Source organism: Nycticebus coucang, chromosome 9 (genome assembly GCF_027406575.1).
Source record: "Nycticebus coucang isolate mNycCou1 chromosome 9, mNycCou1.pri, whole genome shotgun sequence".
Taxonomy (NCBI): Eukaryota; Metazoa; Chordata; class Mammalia; order Primates; family Lorisidae; genus Nycticebus; species Nycticebus coucang.
The window spans coordinates 94,333,420-94,357,202 of NC_069788.1; the positions used below are offsets into that span (position 1 = coordinate 94,333,420).

General features: G+C 38.4%; 1 protein-coding gene across 5 annotated transcripts in view; it reads right to left on the reverse strand.

Annotated features, from left to right (window-relative positions):
• Window positions 1-23,783, reverse strand: part of TDP1 (tyrosyl-DNA phosphodiesterase 1) — an 88,689-nt gene that overhangs the window by 42,227 nt on the left and 22,679 nt on the right. For all 5 annotated transcript variants that reach the window (XR_008382663.1, XM_053603871.1, XM_053603873.1 and 2 more), the window contains exons 7-13: window positions 22,690-22,782; window positions 16,032-16,199; window positions 15,502-15,580; window positions 13,008-13,193; window positions 12,092-12,140; window positions 10,040-10,106; window positions 8,636-8,743 (exon numbers count right to left, since the gene is read on the reverse strand). Coding sequence is in view for 4 of the 5 variants with exons in the window: in XM_053603871.1 (XP_053459846.1) it covers window positions 8,636-8,743; window positions 10,040-10,106; window positions 12,092-12,140; window positions 13,008-13,193; window positions 15,502-15,580; window positions 16,032-16,199; window positions 22,690-22,782 (750 nt within the window). In the remaining variant the exon portion in view is untranslated. The remainder of the gene's footprint in view (window positions 1-8,635; window positions 8,744-10,039; window positions 10,107-12,091; window positions 12,141-13,007; window positions 13,194-15,501; window positions 15,581-16,031; window positions 16,200-22,689; window positions 22,783-23,783) is intronic.

A 23,783-nucleotide genomic window follows, 5' to 3' on the forward strand; every position in this document is an offset into this window, starting at 1 on the left:
GTACTTCAGAGTTATTCCCTCACTTCAATGAGGCTGCCTCTCTTGGCTCCACAACTAACCACAGACAGAACTTCGTTTCTCAAACCTTCAGAACTTTCACTGTAGTTTGAGGGTAGTTTTGCTTAACTATAGAAAATAAACCTCAGTTCTGGAAATAGTAAGAAATTATTTCAAGCTAAGTTTGGAGAATAAGATGGATAAATCAAATTGGATAATACATTTCAATGAGGTCTTGGAAGGCAGAACTGGAAGATGGCTGTTGGTGCACGCCCTAGTATAATTCCCTTTCCTTGAGTGTGAAGAACATGAATATAATGGCATATCACTTGCATAACTGGGCTACCAATCAACTGACTTTAAGTTAATCAAAAGGAAATAATCCTAGATAGGCCTGGGTCCTTTCTGAGGAGATGGATTCTCCTGCTGATTGCAACCATGCGGCAGAGAACCCTGACAGCCAAAAAGAAAGCAGGAACCTCAGTCCTACAGCCACAAGTGACTAAATTCTGTCAACAGCTAACAAGGTTGGAAGAGGACCCCAAACTTCAGATGAGATGACATCTCTGTTGTCCCCATGATTTCAGGCTGGTGCAATACTGAGCAGAGGGCCTTCCTAGCTCATGCTCAGACTGCTGAGCCACAGAAACTGTAGGATAGTTTGTGTCATCTTACGCCCCTTAATTCCTGGTAATTTATTAAATAGCAAGAGATAACTAATACAAGGCCAAAACCAAAGAGCAGCTATTAAGAAACAATACTTGTTCATTAATGTGTCGTGTAAACTCACTTTAAAGAAATTTCAAAGAGTGGCAAAAAGGCTTCAGCAATGGCAATGGACAGGATTTTTGGCCAAAGCACTTAGTTTCAAAAGGTGATCATCTTGATGACTTCTTTGAATTTGCAGATTTTTAAAAGCCTTTTATTATCATGTTTAAAGTCAAAATTCATATTGCCTACTACCCATTTTGCTTATGACCCTTCCAATTTTTTTTCTGGGCATCTTAATTAAAATCCAATTCTTAGAACCTAGTATGTCTGCAACTTTGTTGATGGAACATTAGATTTGCTAGGCATTATCACTTCACTTGGACAAGAAACCATGGTGGTATCTAGAATTCTGCCTTACTACTCTAAAGCAGGTAAATACATCAACTAAAAGGATATGAGCACTCATAAATCAGTTGTTCACAAAATTCTGAATTTACTTTCAAGGATGATATTATCTACCAGAGCATACAATCTCCAGGACTATAGTGAATATTTAGAAATATGAGGCTTCCCACCCCACTGGCTTTCTCCAGGACTTTGCATTTAGTATGGGAGGGCCAGATTACGTGTCCCATAATGCATGGGACAATCTTGCAAAACAAAGAATTATCTTGATCAAAATGACAGTTGTGCTCTTTACGTTAAAGTTGACTGTACACATTTTAAAATGTCTTATTCTAGAAAGTCCGATCGGATAAGCATTTAGAAAAGCGCTCACTCACTTATTCCATCCAATCGATTCAAATTATAAAATTTACTGAATATCAAATATAAAATCCACTGATCCATGACTAGTAAGGACTCAGGAAACCTAGAAGACATCAAGACAATGGTAATTCAGCCTTTATAGCAGGTAAAAAAGGCAAAGTCTGGCCACCTGGTACTCCTGTGAGCTCTCCTACCCTCCCACTGTGGTAAATCAGTTCCAGGCCCTGACTTCTATCTATACTGATGTCAATGACCAAGCCCTGTCTCCCTACTAGCCACACTCAAACTCAGGAATCATCTTGGAGGCCTCTTTCATGTTTAATTATGCACAAAGTCTAGGCAGTGCCTTTGCTATTACCACTTCAATCCTAGCCTTCATCAGCCTTCTTGTTAACAAATCAGTTCTGAGCACCTCCACAAGCCAGGTACCTGGCCAGGCACCAGAGTGGGCTGAACAAGTCAGGCATGAACTTGGCCTCAGTGTCTGGAAAGGAAACCAGATAATTACAAAAGCAACCACAATGAAGGGGAAAGAACCTGGGGATGTAGGAATGCAGAGCTTTAGAAAAGCCAATGGACTACGGAAGTGATAGTCCTTAGTCCTTAGCTAAAGGACTAAGCTGAGAATTGAAATACAAAATTAAGGCCTTTCCTGGGTGAAAATCTATGCAGAATAGTCAGAAAAGCATTACAATTGCAATTTAATATGTGTACAATAAGTTTGGTAAATGTTTTTCATTTAAATGTAAATTCCATGAGAGCACAAACTCGTCTTCATTACTCTATTCCTGCGCCTAGCATGAGATTTGCTGAGTAATGGATATAACTCCTCAACTCTACAGTCTTATTTCTCACTGAGGGGAGGGGAGGACGGCGCCACCTCACAAGATCTCACGATGACTAAGTATGACAACATAGGCAAAGCATCAGAACTATCTGCCACAAGCCAGCTGCTTAACGAAGGCCAATTCTCTCTTCCGCCCCTTCCTTCTGACTCTCATGGAGCAGAAATAACATTCCCCCCTCACCCATGTATGTGTTGGAAAGGACCTAACACTTAGAAATTTTTTTATTTCTCATATTATGGGCACATAACAGTTGTGTATTTTTATAGGATAATGTGATGTTTAATATAGGCATGCAATGTGTATTAATCAAGTCAGGGTAACTAGGGTGTCTATCACCTCAGGCATTTATCATTTCTTTGTGTTAAGAACATTCCAATTCTTTTATTTAGTTATTGTAAAGTATGCTATAACTTATTGTCGATTGTAGTCACTTTGTTGTGCTATCAAATATTGTTCATTCTACCTAAATATATATTTGTACCCTTTAATCACCCCCCGCCCCCTTTATCCACCTCCTCCAACACCCTCCCCAGCCTCTGGTAACTATCATTCTACTCCATCTCCACAAGATTGATTACTTAATAGCTAGCTCCCACACGAGAACTCACGAGATTTGTCTTTCTGTGCTTGGCTTATTTCATTTAACATTATGTTCTCCGATTCCATCCTTATTGCAAATGGCAGGATTTTGTCCTTTTTATGGCCAAATAATATTCCATTGTGTACGTGTACCATATTTTCTTTATCTATTCATCGGCTAATGAATACTTAGGTTGATTCCAAATCTTGGCTGTTATAGAGTGCTACATAAACACGGGAGTAAAGCAGGGAAGAGAAGTGTCATTTGTTGAGCCTCTATTACTGTCTGGTAGCAAGTGCCCTGTATAAACTGGTTGCAAATCCCTTGACAAAATTTACAGTGCAACTTCACATCTATACAAGGATCATCATATATAAGGAAACAAACAAGCCTGGCAAAGTTTAATGATGAAAAAAAAAATTACTATTTTTTTTTTTTTTTTTTGAGACAGAATGTTACTCTGTTGCCCTAGGTAGAATCAATCCTGTGGTGTCATATCTCATAGCAACCTCAAACTCTTGGGCTTAAGCGATCCTTCCTACCTCAGCCTCCCAAGTAGCTGGAACTACAGGCACCCACAACGATGCCTGGCTATTTTTAGTAGAGATGGGGGTCTCACTCTTGCTCAGGCTGGTCTTAAACTCCTGTGCTCAGGTGATCCACCTGCCTCAGCCCCTCAGAGTGCTAGGATTATAGGCATGAGCCACGGCACCTGGCCAATGATTCAAAAATTGTAAGTGACTGGATTGATATCTGGATTTGGGTCTCAACTCCAAACTCCTCCCCTTTCCACCACTTCAACCTTTCAAACTGAGAGACAGTTTTCAGGATATGTTCCACTCCCACTCCTCCCACTCCCCACCAACGTAACCTGGATATACCAACTTTCCCCCGAACACCATAACCTGTCCATGCTTCCTAACCGGAGTGTGTGCATTTACTATTATTCCCCCAAAGATCCACTCTCCATGCAGAAGCCTGAGCGACCTTTAAAGGCAAATAACAGATGATGCTCCACTTCAAGGCTCTGGAGCACTCCAACATTCCGATCTCTCTCCAACTGAGGGCCTTCCCCCCCACCATGTTTCCTGCATGGCAGGCTCTTTTTTCCACAGAGCTGTGGTTTTATTGTCAATCCCTTCAGCATAAACTCTACCTCTTAAGGGATCTTCAGGTGGTAGAGGGACCCTACTACCACTCTGACCCCTGCAGACATACTCCAACATATCACCCCATCAGTTGTTCACATCCCTTACCTGATACTCACATGCTTCCTTACGTATCCTGACCTGTTGTATCTAAAACGGAAGCTCTATTAGAATGAGTTCTTAGACTTTCATTCCCACAGTAGATGGTGCCGGACACAGAGAAGATACTAAAGTAGCTGCTGACTATGGAATGGGTCATGCTGCGCACTCCATCCTCTCAGCAAGCATTTAGTGAAAATATCGTGTCCTGAGCTTCAGATGGCATTACTGATGTCCATGAATACAACAAGACCGGGTCCCACTTAATTCTCACTTCATAGCATCTCACACAGAACTTGCATCCAGGGCTTGTTAAATTCTTGAAGAAATACAGGCTGTGTTTTATCACACTGTGACCCCTCCGCTCAGCACGCCATCAGCATTCAAGAGATCCATGTTGAATATTATGTTGTACTAAAAATGATGACTTACTCCCTGATCTGCATGAGCTTACAGTTGGTTGTGCGACAGGGTGTTATGAAGGTGGACACCGGGGGAATACGTGGCATTGGCGCCCAAACCTAACAGGTGGGTTATTCCTAAGGCGTTTCAAAGCAAGGGGACTATCACTACTAGGGTACCAGATATTCCTCAATGGCTGTATGCTTTAAATTGGGCCTTTAAGGAAACAGAATTAGGACTCTTGCAGGGTGTGGGGAAGTAGTTGAAGATGGACATCACAAGCAAAGGCACTGGAGTGGAGTGAGCAAAGCTGATCCAGGGGCGCTGTGGAAACAGCCCTGTCTGGAATAGAGGAACTGCATTTGGAAGCACTAACACAGAGTGGTCCTACTAGATTATCACTAGCTACTCTCGTACCTGTATTGAGGTTTCACTCTCCACTTTTAATTCTTTCATCATTCTCTACCAGGTGAACTTAAGACTTTGAAGCTGGAGTTATGGAGACTTTTATCAGCCTATGAGTCAAGTTACCATGCTTGGCACCTCATACTCAAAGGTGCTGTGCAGGCTCAGTGCCTGTAGCTCAAGCAGGTAAGGCACCAGCCACATACACCAGAGTTGGCTGGTTCGAATCCAGCCTGGGCCTGCCAAACAACAATGACAACTACAACCAAAAAATAGCCAGGCATTGTGGTGGACGCCGGTAGTACAGGCTGAGGCAAGAGAATCGCTTAAGCTCAGGAGTTGGAGGTTGCTGTGAGCTGTTATGCCACAGCACTCTATCCAGGATGACAGCTTGAGGGTCTGTCTCAAAAAAAAAAAAAAAAAAAAAAAGATGCTGTGCAGATGAGTTCGAGGAGGCTAAGAAACTTGTCCAAGGCAAAAAACTTGTTCAATGGTAGATCTGACCATCTCATCCAGCACTGTCTAACAATACTAAAGCTCGTACTGTTCTCCTCTATGAGATCAGACAAAATGGTGAAGTATGTCCAGGGGTGGTGCATGTATAGCACTCTGTGGATGGGGAGCAAAGAGACCAGCAGAGGCTGGAGGAGCCTCCCAGACGAGAGGAGACCTGAGCATGACCCTTAAAAAATGAGCAGCATCTGGAGAGGCAAAGATAAAGCGGGGGTCCTCAAACTACGGCCCACGGGCCACATGAGGCGGTGTGATTGTATTTGTTCTCGTTTTGTTTTTTTACTTCAAAATAAGGTATGTGCAGTGTGCACAGGAATTTGTTCATAGTTTTTTTTTAAACTATAGTCCGGCCCTCCAATGGTTTGAGGGACAGTGAACTGGCCCCTTGTTTAAAAAGTTTGAGGACCTCTGGGATGGAGGGTCAGGAGAGGAACCACATGGGCTCCTGGCAGGATAATTTCAGGGGCAAAGGAAGCCAGCTTGGCTGACACTCCAATTCCATGGTAGGGATTACTGAGTAAGGAATGATGAAAATGATGTGGCTAGGGTCTGAACGCCAAATGGAGGAATGTGGATTTTAGCCTATAGGATGTGGGGGATTTCTGAATGTAGAACAATGAGGAAAGTCTGTTTCAGAAAGATGAATGGGTTTGAGGAATCAGGATGAGTGGCCCAGGAAAAGTAACACCCACATGATGGGATAGAAGATAGAAAACCATTTCAGAACCAGGTGATAAGTTTCTGACTTCGTATTTGAAAAGAAAAGTTTGAGACATTTCCAGGACAAATAGGCTTTGATAGCTATTTCCAAAGTGTCCATGTGCCCACCTCAAGAACAGAATTGATCTTTTCCTACTATAATTATGTCTGTGTCTGGCTTCTCACAGAGACTATGAGCATCTCAAAGGGACTATTTAAATCTTCTTACCGTTTCATCCTGAGTGCCCACATCCACAGGAGGACCTCTAAGATGAAACAGTGAAAAGAGGACACCCAGGCATTAAGCCTGGTGACAAGAGACGAGGCACATGCTACCAGGGCAAAGCAAGATGCTAGGCGAGAATTTCCATCCAGATAAGAGGAGCTTTGTTTGGCAATGTTCTGACTCTGAGACAGGCCAAAAACAAAAAACCCCACAAAGCCAACGTAGCTGCTTACTGGTAGATGTCACTTATGTTGGGATTTATATCTTTCCTTGTTATGGTAGGGCCAAGAGAGTGAACTCTCCATATTTCTAAGCGGTTATTTAAGGCTCTTTGAAATTCTTCAATGATATGAGAATGCTCAATGGGTTTTCCCCCCACTTTTATACAACTAAGTAAAACATGATGCAATTTCTTTTGACTTAACCCAGTCTTCACAGAAAACGGACACACAGAAAATGGGCTCGGAATGGCACCTGGCATTTCAAAACTGTCTAATGAATGTAAATTGTTCCTATTAATCTTTAAATATTTTGGCATATAGATTAAGTTTTTAGTCTAGTTATTCGAGCATAAAATTAGAAGCTACAAATCTATAATGGCAAATTTCAAATTCTTAAATCAACTTCAAATAGTTGTGATTTATTTATGTTAGCTTCTAGGCAATGCATGTACTAAAGCAGATAGATATTCATATATTACAAAACAAATATCAAGGGCACAAATGAACAGTGAATGCTTTTTTACTTAACTGTAAGAATCAATGGTGCCCTAGTTTTAGAATGGCGTTTTCTAAAGGTATCTGGACCTGCATTTCCCTTTAGCCTCACAGAATCATTCACATTTTCCCTAAACACCCCATGTGCTTTCCCACTTTTATGGCTTTTGTCCTCACTAGTCCCTCTGCTCTGACTGCCCTCTCATTCACCTGGTTTACCCTCAGGTCTGCTTCTAGGCCAGCTTGAAATACCACTGCCTACTTAGCTTCAGCTGATTGCGTGCCCATCTGTCTCTACCCCAACTAGGCAATATATTTCTAAGAGTGCTTCCACCGTGGTTCTTACACAGGAGGACTAGTGTACAGTGTCACGCAGGGCAGGGCTCACGCTTCGTGGCTCTGTGTTCTCAGGGCCAAGTGCACACTGTCACTGAACTCAAATACAAAAACTTTGCCTTTAGAAAAAAATTAGACACAGGGTTACTTTAATCTCAAACTCCCTTAATGACCTTAAAACTTGATCAATAATTCTGATGTAATTTTTCAGAAGTACTTTTACCTTTTTACTTCACGCTGAGGGAAAACAATCCCCAAATGAACATTAAACTCAACTTTTCCAATCAAGTAGAAAGAGACTCAGGATTGTAACATTAGGTTTTCGTAAACCTCCAAGCTGCTCACTTGCCCTTTGGATTTTGGACTTGTCAGCCCCCACAACCACATGAACCAATTCCCTAAAATAAGTCTCTCTCTTTTTCCAAAAGGACATAGTGGCTCCTTTGTTTGAAAGTTTGTTCCCGAGTGCTGTTCCTTTCTTAAAGAAATAATTCTACTCTGTGATACTTTAATTAGTTGCTATTGACATTAATTATGTTACTGAATCATGAAGAGATGCCTAATGGTTGAGTTCAGACTAGGAGTCAGGAACTAAAGTTCTAGTTACAGCTCTATTTTCAAAGGGCGTAGCAATTTATCTTTCTATAAAAATAGACAAAAATGCTACCAGGTAGGTGGTTTCTTACAGGGGTGATGAAAATATTCTAAATTTAGATTATGGTGACAGTTGTGTAATTCTGTCATTATACTAAACCATTAAACTGTAGACTTTAAATAGGTGAATTTCATGGTATGTGAATTATATCTTAAAGATGTTTAAAAAAAGAATACATAAGAGATTTTATTGCTGAAGTTTCAATTACTTAAGGAGAAACTAATTTTAAAAATATTAAGGTTTCATTTTTCTTCTGTATTTATCCCATATGCTAATTTACTTATCCCTATTATTGAGAAAAGAAATAAATGCAAACTTTATATAGCTTTATACACATTAAGGCAAGTAAATTAGGCAATGATCAGATACTCCACCAAGGGATTAGTCATAGGGCTCCTTTAAATAAGGCCCACATAACACAAACACACTAAAAACTAATGATAATTCACAAATCACTTTTTGGAAACTGTCTCAAAGTGGGTATTAACACATTTTTAACGTTTCTCTGAGGAAGAACACAATGACTGTTTACCTTGTGACAAGGAACCAAGCAATTTTACTGAAGTCTGGAGAAGGTCTCATGTATGTCTTAATATGTGGCATGGCATGGCTGCGGCCAGAAGTCTCAGCTGACCATTTGCTAGTGACAGGGACAGAAAAGACAAGTTCTAATTACAAAATATAAATTAGTCATAATCCTAGTATTTGGGAACTGCATGAAAATCAAAATCCTATAAACTAAAAAACAACAATGGGTACATAATTCTGTGACCTGTGATATTTTATTAAACTCTGTATAGGTAATGGAATATGTGATCCTTGTAGAATGCAAATACACAGAAAATGTCTCACTACCCACATCAGCACTATAACTTTTGGTATACAGCCTTTTCATCTTTCTTGCCATTAATGCACACATGTATATGGTATTTCTCTTGTACTTTCAACAACACATGTGCACATGTCTCCTAGCTGAACTATGAGCTTCTTAAAGGCAGGAATCGTGCTCCCACGATACATTATGAGTACAGACTCAGTAAAAGCTGGTTCAATGATAGAAAATGGGCAAGCAGTATATGAAAAAAATGAATGTTGAAAAGAAGGGGCTTACGCCAGAAATACTCTAGTCACATGCTGATATTCACATATCTGAGCTTGGTTTCCAAGTTTCCAACACTGTAGGACTAAGGCTCAGTGGGAACCTATATCATGGAGCAACAACCCTCACTCTGGAATCTAAGAGGATGGGCCCTCAAGGTAACAGATCATCTAACAATAGTATGTGTTTAGGCAGGTCCATTGTTGTCTTCATGCAAATAATTTAATAATCTAATAATAAAAGGAATTCAACATAAAAAAAAAGTCCTTCTGTAAGGAAAAAAACGTCAAAAAAGCATTAGAGAGACTCCAGGATGACACTAAATTACATTCGAAAGCCATAATTCAATGTCATCCTGCCTTCATTTCTGACTAACCAATATAATGAACACCCGCTGAAACAAACATGAAACTGAGACCGACTCAGAACATGCTAAATAACATCCTAGATCCTAAGAAAACAGTGATAGGGACTCTGCCCTCACAAGCAGCATATGATGGTACAGACAGAATAATGATATTTTATATTTTGGAAAAATGAACTAAAATGCTACTTATGTAAGTTCTACACTACCCAACTTGATCTTTTATTTATCTTTTTCTTTGCACGCCAATATTTAAATAGAAACTTCACAGAGATAAATTTTACTCTTTGGTATTAAAAACCTATTCCAAAAAAATGCAAAATCTTGTTTTAAATTATTTCTATCACTAACATATGTAGATGAAAAAATATAGCTATATTACATAAAGTTCTTTTAAAAAAAAAAACAGACTGACATAAATAACATTCTAATTTCTAAAGAAGCAACAGCAGCATTCTAAACCAACTACTTACTGAAAATAGGAATGCAGCCAATTCTGTTTTTCAGCTGTCTGGATGCCATAGGGAAGAGAGCCCCCAGCTTTTAAAAGAAAAATAAAATAAATGAAAATTATAACATATAATTTGAGGCTCTTAAGAAGAAAATCCATAATAAACGGTGAAAAGGTAAAAGAAAAAAAAAACTACTTCCATTATTTTACCTTATGGAATAGTTTTTTGAAAGAAAGTATACTTGTATTTAAATAGTAAACATTTACTATCTGCAAAAAAAAGGGCATTATTTGATCACTTGCTGGTGGTAATTCAAAACCTATCAGCACAGATCTGAAGTGTTAGAAAAGACCATGGAAGAATCCTACCATCCTTGTGTAGGTAAGACACAGTTGGACAGCCTCTTTGATTTTGCTGAAGACCATGATTACTTGGGGAAGAAGAGTAGGATGAGAACTTAGTTCTCTTGTCTACTTCACCTTCACACACTGCTATTTCCAAACAGACTGTACTAACTGAACCAGGTCTTCCAAATAAAATGGAATGATCAAAAACCAAATTAAAATGTTCAATAACAGTTCAGTTTTAAAAAATTCCAAAAGATTTATTCTTGCAAAGTACAGTTCCAAATGGAAACACAATTAGAAGCCAAATTTTTGCTTATCTTTGAAAAGCAAGACAACTCCATTGTAGATTCATCTGTGACTTTCCAAAAACATGTTGCAACTTCTCCATAGTAATCTATATCCAAAGAGGGTTTTAAATATCTCGGACACATCAAACACAGCATGTCCTGTCTCCTACTACAAATAACTAAAAACATTCAGCTTTAATACCAGTTATAAAATAGCTTTGTTAAAAATACCATGTTGTTGGCTCGGTGCCTATAGCACAGTGGTTACAGCATTAGCCACATGCACAGAGGGTGGCGGGTTCGAACCCGACCTGGGCCAGCTAAACAACAATGACAACTGCAACAGAAAAATAGCCGAGTGTTGTGGCGGGCACCTGTAGTCCCAGCTACTTGGGAGGCTGAGACAAGAGAATCGCTACGCCCAAGAGTTTGAAGTTGCTGTGAGCTGTGACGCCATGGCACTCTACCTAGGACAACATAGTGAAACTGTCTCCAAAAAAACAAAAAAAAAAAAAAAAAAGAAAAAACAAAACAAAAAACCACGTTGCTCCCCATTAAAAGTGCACTTTGAATGGACCTCGCCTATCAGAAGTACAAAAAGAAGACAAAAGAAAAGCTACCACCATGTCCCAGAGTCTCCCTGAATAATTTTAGCTTTGCCATTAAAAAGCAAAAAAAATAGGCTAATATACTCTAAACCCTACCAAGACTTTTCTGGCCAATTTTAATCTAGTTTGATAAGCAATGAATGGACTAACTTGGTCTAATTCAATGCATTCCATTTTCAGCCATCAGCAAATGACAGATTTTGCTTTTTCCAGAAGCAAACACTATTTGGGTTTTAGTTAATACCTTGTCATTGCATTATGTAGGCTGTCTAATTCCAAATAAAGGTTTAGCACCCAATTACTGGTATAAGGGAGACAGAAGACAAGGTTGACAGATATCTGTGATATTAGGGACATTTTCAGATGAAGCCCTTTAAAGAATAGACATATCAACTAAGTTATACCAAAGGTTAAGGGTAAATATAAATTCTGAATCTTAAATATACCTATATTACGCATTCAAATTTGGAAGAACCACACAGTACCTCTGACACAGGCAGGACGTGGAAAGAAATGAAAGGTGTGTTAGATAGGCTCTGACAAGGCACTGAGTAGTAGGGGGAAGCTGGTTTTATTTGGACAGCTTGTCTGGACAACCATTCTTTTGGTTACATTGTTGGCAAAAATGAGAACAATTGTGCAGAGAGTTATACCCAAAATGCAAGGAGAGTGGTTTGGAACACAGAGCTCAATGTTATCTCCTTTCATGACACTTATCTAGTTAAAAGAAAACCATCTCCAAATTTCTAACCAATATTAGTAAAAATTTTACTAAGGCATTTACGAAATATGTATAAAAAACACAACTGAGATAGATTCCCCAGAAATTACCAGGATAGCCTTCTAAGCTGGTCCGCACATTTTCCACAGAAGGATAGATCTAAAAGTAAAGAATAAACAAAAATATAATAATAAAACTTGGAATGTGCCATTTGGAAGAAAAGAAATATAATCAGCTTTTAAGAAAATGAAATCTCAATTAAAAATACACAGTGTAAAAACTTAGAAAACATGCTTTATATTTTAAAAAGCTCCTGTCTTCCGGGGGGGGGAGGGAGAGGGGAAGACAACAAACTTCTGCTGTAATCCTAGCACCATGGAAGATAGAAGCTGGCATATTGTTTGAGCTCAGAGTTTGAGACCCCATCGCTACCAAAAATAGAAAAATTAGCCAGGCATAGTGGTGCATGCTTGTAGGCCCAGCTACTTAGGAGGCTGAGGGAAGAGAATCACTTGAGCCCAAGAGTTGGAGGTTGCCGTGAGCTATGACAGAGTGAGATTCTGTCTCAAGGGGGTTGGGGGAACCCACAAACTTGTAGTAATTAATCTACAAGAAGCATATACATTTGATGAAAGATCACACTTTGATTTGAACACTTTTTCCTTTGCAACATCAAATTAACATAGAATTGAATGAAAAATTATTAATTCATGTCTCTAAATAATTAAAATGTCTATAATTCTGCTGGCAATATTATACTGAATATTTTCTTCCTTGGCTAGAGAGAAAGAATAGATAAACCACAGGCTAGTTTGTGGCTGAAATGGTGCTCCTGAACAAACCAGCAAGCTCTCAGCCCCAGATGACATTAAGATCACCTGACTACAAATGATGCTGCTAATGTATTGATCTTTCCACCCAAAATTCACAGAATAAAACATCTCTGTTACAAGGGGGATTGATTCTCAATTCTTCTCTTGGACTAGAAAATAAAAATAAATTAACTCAGCAAGGAAGATAACTCACCAAATGAAGAGGAACAGTGCTTTTTCCTGGAGTCTTGCTTTCCTTCCCTAGTGTCAGCAAGCTCTCCTTAAACTCAGAACTTAACCATTTTGACTCATCAGCCCCCAAGGAACCAATGCTTGAAAACTGACCTACTATAGGCCAGGACTCTGCTGCAGGAATGGATGAGGCATGTTCTTTCAGAAGCTGGGAAAGAGAAAAAAAATGAACGTTACAGCCACTCAAATAATGTTAAGGCTATAATACTTGAAAACAGTTTTCTGCCCATGGAAGGAAAGGCTGAAAATATTAGTGACCAATTTCCTACCCACATATACTTTTTTTATTCTTTGGACATATTTTTTAAATACTAACTTTTTTTTTTTTTTTTTTTTTTGTGGTTTTTGGCCAGGGCTGGGTTTGAACCCGTCACCTCCGGCATATGTGACCGGGGCCCTACTCCTTGAGCCACAGGCACCGCCCTAAATACTAACAATATTATTTTTAATGGAGTAGGTGGACAGAAATTTTCCTTTTCAAAATTTTTTGATTTGTTCTGAAAGTAAAAGGACATTTAAAAAATACAAAAAGATCCATTTTAATGGAAATGTTAGGTAAACCACTAACCTACCATATGAAATTAGATTTTTGCCTTAAAAATTATAATTGTCTAATATACTTAACAATATCCAGAAGGTCAAACTATTGGATAGTTTGACTCTCATCATTTGAAACAGGCTTAACATCCTCAGTTTAACACTTAGGCTCAAGGCAGCTGTGATGGTCTAAAAATAAAAGAATATATTTATATGGACACACCACCTAAAGCACTGCATAATACGACTAATCTGCATTTCCTGCCTTGGTACTTATGCAAAGCTGCAGAAACAATTCAGAAAATATTTGGAAATTTTATCCACTTAAACATATATTAAGTGCCTACCTAGAGGGCTGGAGATAACCAAGAAAAATAAACCGTAGTTCCTGCCCCAAAGGAGTCTGTAATCTGACTGATGTATTGCTAAAATTAATATGTATTATTTTCTTTAACACAGGTTTAGCCTTAATATTCCCACACACACTTACAAATTTTATCCACTTAAACATATATTAAGTGCCTACCTAGAGGGCTGGAGATAACCAAGAAAAATAAACCGTAGTTCCTGCCCCAAAGGAGTCTGTAATCTGACTGATGTATTGCTAAAATTAATATGTATTATTTTCTTTAACACAGGTTTAGCCTTAATATTCCCACACACACTTACAGGTTTAGCCTTAATATTCCCACACAAACAAAAGCCCAAAGTCTTAGTTTCTAGCCTGGCTGCAGCATGGTATAGATAACCAACAACAAGGCCAGTTTCTATTGCGTTGCTCAACCCCCAGCCAGTGGCATGATCTGGACAGCTTTGATTTACACTTCAGTGAAAACAGGCACCTGACCACCTGCCTGCCTTCCCTGAAAAGACAGCTGTGATGCAGCATGAGCACTGGTGTAGAAGTTCTTAAGACATTATCCAACTTTCAGTAAGATTGCGATCATACACGGTATTTGCTATTGCCCAGCCTGTCTCAACCATCAGACAGTCCGTAAACAACCACTCCTGGATACTGAACAGTTACACCTTCCATTGAACATTATTTCATTTAATCCTTATAAAAAGTATGGGAGGGAAGTATTATTATCATGTCTATGTTAGAGATGATGAGTGACGAGGTGAAGGAATGAGTCTCCGTCATGTGGCTTGTAGATAATAGGCCAAGGATTTGAACCCAGCTATGGGTATCTACATCCAAAGCTGAGGACACAGCCAGTGTGCTCTACTTTCTCCCTAGGTCAAGAGAAAGATGTCATCTTTGATCTTGCCTGCTTTAACTGTGGTCTCATTTCTAAAACGTAAATTAAAATGAAAAGTTCCATTAACCAAGGGAGAATTCTTACATAAGTAATTTACAGAATAAGTAGTAAGGCTTTGAAGAAAGCCATTTTAGGAAATTCATTAAGGTCAGTAAATTGTCTAAAGAGACGAAAAGAACTTTAATCTTCAACTTGCTTTATTTTGTCAACAATATTTTATTCATTTTCATATCATTTTTGTAATAGTTCTCCTAAGGAGAACTGGTTTGATAAAGAAAATACACTGTAGCTCATTGTAGCCTTTACTCAGCAATACTTTCTGTTCTTTGTTGAAATTTGCATGTTAAAAATTCTTGATGTGCTGAACAATCAAAAGCTCTAAAATGCGTATGAATGGGAAGCCTCTACCTTTAATACAAATAAAGAAAAAACTAAAAAGTCTACATACTTATTCCATTTGGAACAATCTAAACCTTTAGGAGGCAAAATCATTTAAAAACAGTAATTATTAGAAACAGGAATTAGACCAGTTTATCAAGTGCCTATTTGTGCAGAATTGTATTAGAAATATTACAAAGCTGTCATCAAAATATACAATTATTTTTAAAAGGAAAGAATACATATTTTTTAAAGTGTTAAAACAATAAAAGTTGTTACCTTTCTGAGTCTAAAATGTCCCCAATTATCTTTTTGACTTCCTTGGAAACGTCCTGGGGTTGAACTAATAAGGTAAACACTAAAAAGATATAAAATCCAAGTTATAGAACATAGTAATGAACTTTGGAAACCTAAAGCAAACAAACAAAAAAACCCTACAAAATACACATGAAAACTTAAATAATCATGAAATGTTCTAAGAGCTAACCCATTTTCATGTGATGCCTCAACAGTAGTTACTGATACTCAAATTCATTTTCAAGCAAATCAACTAATGATATAATACAAGGTATATGGTGCAAGGCAAAGAACTCTTAATTTTAAAAGTACCCCAGTGGAGGCTTAAGGTGAACAGGAAGATTAATTAGCTGCCACTTTAATGCCTGAGAACCACGCGATGCAGAAAGTGCTATTCAGCATCTGTTTATCCCTCCTCACATCATGAAACACAGACAGGTATCACTCTGCTCATGAGGCTTTCGACGTATAAGCCAATTTTAAGCACGTCAAATTGATAAGATGACACTTACTTTGTTTCAGAGAGATCATGTTCATGGATGAGGTCTATCCACTCCTTGAGAGAAGGAGCATTATAAGCCATTAAGTAACTGACGAGATCAGCTTTAAAATGTGTTACTGATTCTCCAGATTTGTGGGTTCCATGGACGATTCGTGGGTATAAGGGGCTCAACCATATCCTAGAATGAAAAAAATAACCTTTAATAGTCAGAACACAATTGATCACAATACCTCTATCAATTATGCATTCATCGAAAAAGGTGAATTCTCCCTATGTATCTCTACCTGATAAGTAGAGTGATCCTTAGGAAACATGAAACATAAATCTGATCTCACAACTCCAATAGTTTCCCGTCAGTCAGTATTGTTCTTGAATGCCTTGCCATGAATTTAAGACCAGTACGACCCAGGCTTTGCCCACCTCTCCCAAGTCACATCCCTCTATGCTCCGTCTCATTCACCACACCTTCCTTATTCTGGTTCTCCTCTCTGTATCTATATATTATTTTCTAAGACTTGAGGATAATTGAGAGTTCTACCCCTAAAGCTTATAGCAAATCCATACCACTTGTGGTAATCCCAACAAGAATTTGCCCTTGTCTACATCAATGTCGCTCTATAGCCAAATGGGAAATAAGAATAAAAAGTTATCTTCTTTTGTTTGTTTTCAAAAGTTGTCTTTACTAAGAAAGATGTGAACATCTATTTTCAATGAAGAAACTCATTTTCATAATGTAAATGTTATAGCAGTTTGAGATATTTTCATATTATACTCTGTGATGTCTGGAATGAGAATATATCACATTTAACGATGGCTTAAGGAGCACTCAGCAAGCATTAGCTGTTATTACCTTCTTCCCCCACTGGTGGTGATTCTCCCAGCCCAATTCTACCCATAAAGCCAAGAGAAACTGCCCATTTCCCCTTTCACCTGGAAGCCCTCTAAAGAGACTGGTGTGAAGCAGGCATACAGAGCAGAAAACATCAGAATTGTAAGGACTCCTGGCTATGCATCCTCTGAACTCTGCATGTTTCTAGCAGGTGACATTTAGGGCTGGAGCCCAGGCTCTGAACCCAAATATGTCTCTAACTGGCTATACCATTTTGGGCAAACACAATCATTGTGTGTAAAATGCCCGGGTTGGGCTACATGGACATGTGGGGTCTTCTTAGAATGGCAAATCCGAGTCCACAGCCTGAGGGAGGCTCCTATTGGATTAGAGATTCACTCACAGGAGCATTCTGGATGAGGCACACAACAGATGATGCCTTTCTAAACCAGGATGCTGAGATATGAGGTGTTTTTAACACTTCACAAAATAAGATGAGAAAATTATTATAGTGGGCCGAATAATTATAAAAGTGAGCAATTAACAGGTGGACTAAGAGGCAGCTGAAGAGGACGGCTGGAACACTTGTACAGCAGAAAAGGATCAGCAGAGCCATGGCAGACACAGGAGGAAGTGAGATCATACACAGAAACGTGTGTTCAAAAGTTTTTATAAAAGCATCACAACTCACAATGTGACTGCAAAATATCAGAAAGTAGAACATAAACTAAGTGTGAGACAACAGAACCCTATACCAGGGTGGGTGGCACAGGCAAGATGAAGAGAGATTTTATAGCCATGTACATTTTTGATTCATTTGAAGAAACTATTTAGTTAAAAAAAAAAATTAAGTTAAAAATATTTTATTTTTTTTAATTTTTATTTTTTTTTATTAAATCATAGCTGTGTACATCAATATGATCATGGGGCATCATACACTTGTTTCATAGAATATTTGACACATTTTCATCTCATTAGTTGACATAGCCCTCCTGGCATCATCCTAGTTACTTTGTCAAGACATTTACATTTCACATTTGCCAAGGCTCACATGTACCTTTGTAAGACGCACCACATGTGTGATCCTTTCAATCCCCCTCCCTCTACCCACATTCCGCCTCCCTCCCCACACTTTCCCCCTTCCCGGTTCTTAGGGTGAAACTTGGTTATAGCTTCATGTAAAGGTCCTAAGTTAGTTTCATAGTAGGGGTGAATACATTGGATATTTTTTCTTCCATGCTTGAGACACTTTACTAAGAAGAATATGTTCCAGCTCCATCCATGTAAACATGAAGGAGGTGAGGTCTCCATCTTTCTTCAAGGCTGCATAGTATTCCATGGTGTACATATACCACAATTAATCCATTCGTGGATCGATGGGCACTTGGGTTTCTTCCATGACTTAGCAATTATGAATAGGGCTGCAATAAAGATTCTGGTACAAATATCTTTGTTATGATGTGGTTTTTGGTCTTCTGGGTATATGCCCAGCAGAGGAATTACAGGATTGAATGGGATATCTATTTTAGATCTCTAAGTGTTCTCCATATATCTTTCCAAAAGGAATGTATTAGTTTGCATTCCCACCAGCAGTGCAAAAGTGTTCCCTTTTCTCCACATCCACACCAACATTTCTGGTCTTGAGATTTTGTGATATAGGCTAGTCTCACTGGAGTTAGATGATATCTCAGAGTAGTTTTGATTTGCATTTCTCTGATGATTAAAGATGATGAGCATTTTTTCATATGTCTGAAGGCCACTCGCCTTTCTTCTTCGGAGAAGTTTCTTTTCAATTCTCTTGCCCAGCCTATGATGGGATCCCTTGTTCTTTTCTTGCTAATGCGTTTGAGTTCTCTGTGGATTCTGGTTATTAAACCTTTGTCAGAGACATAACCAGCAAATATCTTCTCCCATTCTGTGGGCTGTTTGCTTGCTTTACTTACTGTGTTCTTGGCTGTGCAGAAACTTTTTAGTTTGATCAAGTCCCAAAAGTGTATTTTTGAAGCTGCTTCAATCGCCCGGGGGGTCCTTCTCATAAAAAAATCACCCAACCAAATTTCTTCAAGGGTTTTCCCTACACTCTCTTCTAGTATTCTTATAGTTTCATGTCTTAAGTTTAGGTCTTTAATCCAGTAAGAGTCTATCTTGGTTAGTGGTGAAAGGTGTGGATCGAGTTTCAGTCTTCTACAGGTTGCCAGCCAGTTCACCCAGCACCATTTGTTAAGTAGGGAATCTTTTCCCCACTGGATGTTTTTAATTGGCTTGTCAAAGATTAAATAACGGTAAGTAGCTGGGTTCATCTCTTGGTTCTCTATTCTGTTCCAGACATCTACTTCTCTGTTTTTGTGCCACTACCATGCTGTTTTGATCACTATCGATTTGTAGTATAGTCTGAGGTCTGGTAGCGTAATTCCTCCTGCTTTGTTTTTATTTTTGAGTAATGTCTTGGCTATTTGAGGTTTTTTCTGATTCCATATAAAACGAAGTATTGTTTTTTTCAAGATCTTTAAAGTATGACAGTGGAACTTTAATAGGGATTGCATTGAAGGTATATATTGCTTTGGGTAGTATGGACATTTTAACAATGTTGATTCTTCCCAGCCATGAGCATGGTATGTTTTTCCATTTATTAAAATTCTCGGCTATCTCTTTTCTTAGAGTTTCATAGTTCTCTTTATATAGATCTTTCACATCCTTTGTTACATAAACTCCCAAATATTTCATCTTCTTTGGCATTACTGTGAATGGGATAGAGTCCTTAATTGTTTTTTCAACTTGACTATTGTTAGTATATATAAAGGCTACTGATTTATGAATGTTGATTTTGTAACCTGAGACGTTGCTGTATTCCTTGATCACTTCTAAGAGTTTTGTAGTAGAGTCCCTGGTGTTTTCCAGATATACAATCATATCATCTGCGAAGAGCAAAAGTTTGATCTCTTCTGACCCTATGTGGATGCCCTTGATCGCCTTTTCTTAAAAATATTTTAAAAATAAAAGACAAGAAGTAACACCCGAGCCCTCACCACAACCACCCCAGAGAAGTCTAAGGAAGCCCTATTGCTGCGAGCTCAAGCTTGTGAGTTCAGAATGTGCTGGAGGCCCTGGGTGGGATTTTTGGAGCCACATGAGACTGAAGGTGACCTTTATAAACTCCTTTAGTTAGGTTAATTACCGCTCTTCTAACTACATTAATCTCATATCTTGTCTTAACAGGGCTCTGAGTCCCCAAACCCAATGTGGAAGCTCAAGAGGGATCTGGCTTAGAAGCTCTTGAGGGAGCAAATATGGAACTAATGTAGGTAACTGTAAACTGACCGGATCAACAGAGTCCTATGGCTGAGACTTACAGAGCACTGATCCCTTCATCCCTGTACCAATCAGAGCTATGCTGCAGCTCTGAGAAGCACCTTTCAAGTAGAACACTCAAACCAAGACATGTTTATAGGAAAACTATCAGGAACTGGGGACACGGTTTAAAACCACATGCTATGGTGGGGCAGGGGAAGGAAGAGAGAGAACTAGAGATGACTGACTCAGAGAAAAGACTATCTTTCAAAACCCAAAGGACTGCCCTAGAAGAAAAGAAGTGAGAGTTATACTATATGGCTTATATGGTTTGAAGCGTGCCCAGTGGATGGTGGCTGGAAGCCTTTCTATTTTTAGCTCAATGTAAGATGTAAATTGGGCTCAGCAGAGCTCAGTCAGAGGTAATAAGCTGTGAATTAGTTCTAGCCCAGGCTAGGCAATGATAGGAGACACAGTGAGACAGAGAAGGATGAGAGAATTCTCAAATTTTCAAATTGTGCTAGTTGACAGTTTCCTCTAACACAGAAGACCATTAACCAGCTGTTCTCTAGAGAAGGCAGAAATGTGCCCCTTGGCTCAAATGAGAGAAATTAAAGCTAGCTATAATGAAGAGCTTACTAGGAGGGAGAATTGAATTTGATGTGACCAAATCCCTAAAGTCCTTTTCAAAAAGGGTTCAAAAACTGGATCTAGCATATGTGTACTAAGGACAGAGGTTTAGTGACAACAAAACAGTTCGGAAAGACTTTCATGTCCAATTCTTCTCTTGGAGATTCAGCCATATTAAAGGCTGTCAAAGATACCAAGTTAAATTTGTTCCCTGGGAAAATAAACTGGGTGGTGGGGACATTTTTTAGCATACTGTCAACATAATACTGCTCCATCCCACCTTTTCCTTTGATCCCTATGTGGGACATGGCCAGCAGGACAGGTAGGGGCATGGGTAAGTGGAAACCAAGAAAGCCATCTGGTGAGTCCCACTGGGAAGCCAGTGAGTTCAGAGCTTCTCCTTCCGGCCTTAGATCCTTTGCATGTACTATTTCCTCTAGTTGGCTGTAGAATGTATAATCCCATTTTTGTACAAACTAGGAATAGACCATTGGAGGTAAATACTTATATATATAGGTATCCCCTGATATGCACTTATGAATCGCTGTGGTCTATTATTTACACCTAATGTAGTTCTGAAAACTCTTTCTAGCAATTGCCAAATTTAGAAAATCAACATTTACATTGTTGTATCTACAATTGTTTGGCTAAAACCATTCAATAGCAGTCAGAATCTAATAGTTTATAATGGCTGAATGGAGCTCATTTATTGGTTAAACATAGAAATATGGTATATAAATTATTTATGTATAGTGCCTAGTATATAAAAACCTAAGTGTTTATTATCACTCCTTCTGCAGCCTATGGCTTTCATTTTCTGTCTGCTCATCTGGAAGTTAAAAACTCCTTAAAGGCCTTCATTCTTTACCTAACTTCCCAGTCTTTTTGTGAAGTAATTAAGATTTGCCAGGCATCTTTAACTTTGGAAGCAGTATTAACATTTTATTTTTTGATTGGTCACTGAATATTTCCTACTGTCATGAAAGCACACCTTCACTTAAAAATATTATTTATAGAGACTTTACCTCTTTTATGTTTACATGCAGGGACCTGGAACATATTCTCCTGAGTAAAGTATCTCAAGAATGGAGGAAAAAGTATCCAGTGTACTCAGTACTTCTATGAAATCAACTTAAATTTACTCACACTTTCTTATGACAGATAGAACACAACTATAGCCCAGGATGAAGGAGAGAAATGGAGTGGGAAGGGAGGGGAGGGTTTGACAGAGGGAGGGTAAATGGTGGGACCACACCTATGGAGCATATTGCAAGGGTACAAGTCAAATCTATCAAGTGTAGAACATAAATGTCTTAACACTATAATCAAGTAAATGAGGTGAAAACTATCTTAATTAGTTTGATTAAGCATGTCAAATTGTATAAAAAAAATCAACACATTGTACCCCACATATGCATAAATGTATTCATGATCTATGTGCATATGACTTAATAAAAAAAATTATTTATAAAGGAAACTTAGTGCCTTTATTCCCTTAAAATAAAATCAACCAAAAACCTTATTAAACCTTTCCTCATTGTGATAATTAGCTTATATAAGTGAATAAATTATCACTTCAATATATCAAAAATCCTATCTTGCCAACTACAACATATCGTCTTGGTTTCTTTTGCCTATTTGTAAAATAAAACTGCAATTAATTATAAAAACATATACATATATAATAGAAATAGTTGTAAATGATTATGTACTAAAGTGTTAACACTGGTAACCTCAAGAGTGGCAGTGGGGGACAGGTAGCAAAATATTGTGATTTTCTGCATACATTTCTTTTCTATGCTATGCGTGTTATTTTTATAATTTAAAAAAATTGAAAAAAATAATAAAGTGAATGTTCTGGCTTTTTGACCTTTCTCAACACATACAACTACTGCCATAAAGGAAATAGGCCTCTACGAACCCTTGTGTTTTCTGGTGCCAGTCAGCATGAATGAGGTTGGAGGTGTGTATGACAACCCGGAGGCCTTCTTCATAGAGCAGTAGCATCATTTTCCTTTAAAAACAGAAAAGGGAGCAAAAAACATTAATGGTACTTTCAAAAATATAAAATATGCAATACCTTTCAAATGTAAATATAATATATAGCTAAAACTCTTACGTTACCCAAACTTTTGACGTTTACAATATTCCCTTGTACACATTACCATTATGAAAGTCGGCTGTAGTGATGAGTATTAAACAACCTTCCAAAAATGCTCAAAGCATTGGGTGGGTGATGCACTTTTGCCCCATTCTGCCCACCTGGCTGGTCCTGGCACTTCAATCCTCTCTATAGTCTGGCTCCTTATCTATTCAGCATGATCTTTTATTATTATGGAGCGAGGGGACTTCTTCAGTGTCTTTCAAAAAACAGTCAACAATCTCTTGTAGCACCATGGCTAGTATTTTTTATACAACTGAAATAGAACATAATCAGAATATACTGCGTATATTTAATTGGCTCATAAACTTGTTTCAGCACATAGGTATGTTCATGTAAAGTAGACTGAGAAGTAAAATGTATCTCCTGTGAGCTGCAATTTTAAAAAGTCTGAAATCACTTCATTTCTATTAGACTGATTTTTTTATATTCTATAGATGCCACACTAATCATCAGAGTGTATCGGGACTCAAGGTAAGTCTTCCTGGATCTTCATAAATTCTAATCAGACCTAGGTGAGTCTACTCTTTTTCTATGACGTCTCCCCAGTTAGATACATTTCTCTTATTCTATTCCAGTGAGAGGAAATAGGACAGAAATAAGAGCTTTCGATTTGCAGTCCAAAGACCTGAGTTCCAGTCTTTGTAATTTAGAAGTAATATGATCTTGGGTAGCCATTCAACTTCACTGAGCCTCAGGTTTTCCCTTGTAACTTGTGGATCAGCCCCAACTCAGGAGTGAATGTGTGAAAGAAACGCATAACAGATTTGCTAAATGTAAAACACTCTGACCTGTACATTCCCATGTCTCCTTCAGTGCCCTGCTTTATTTTGCAGTAAAATGGCTGACTTTTA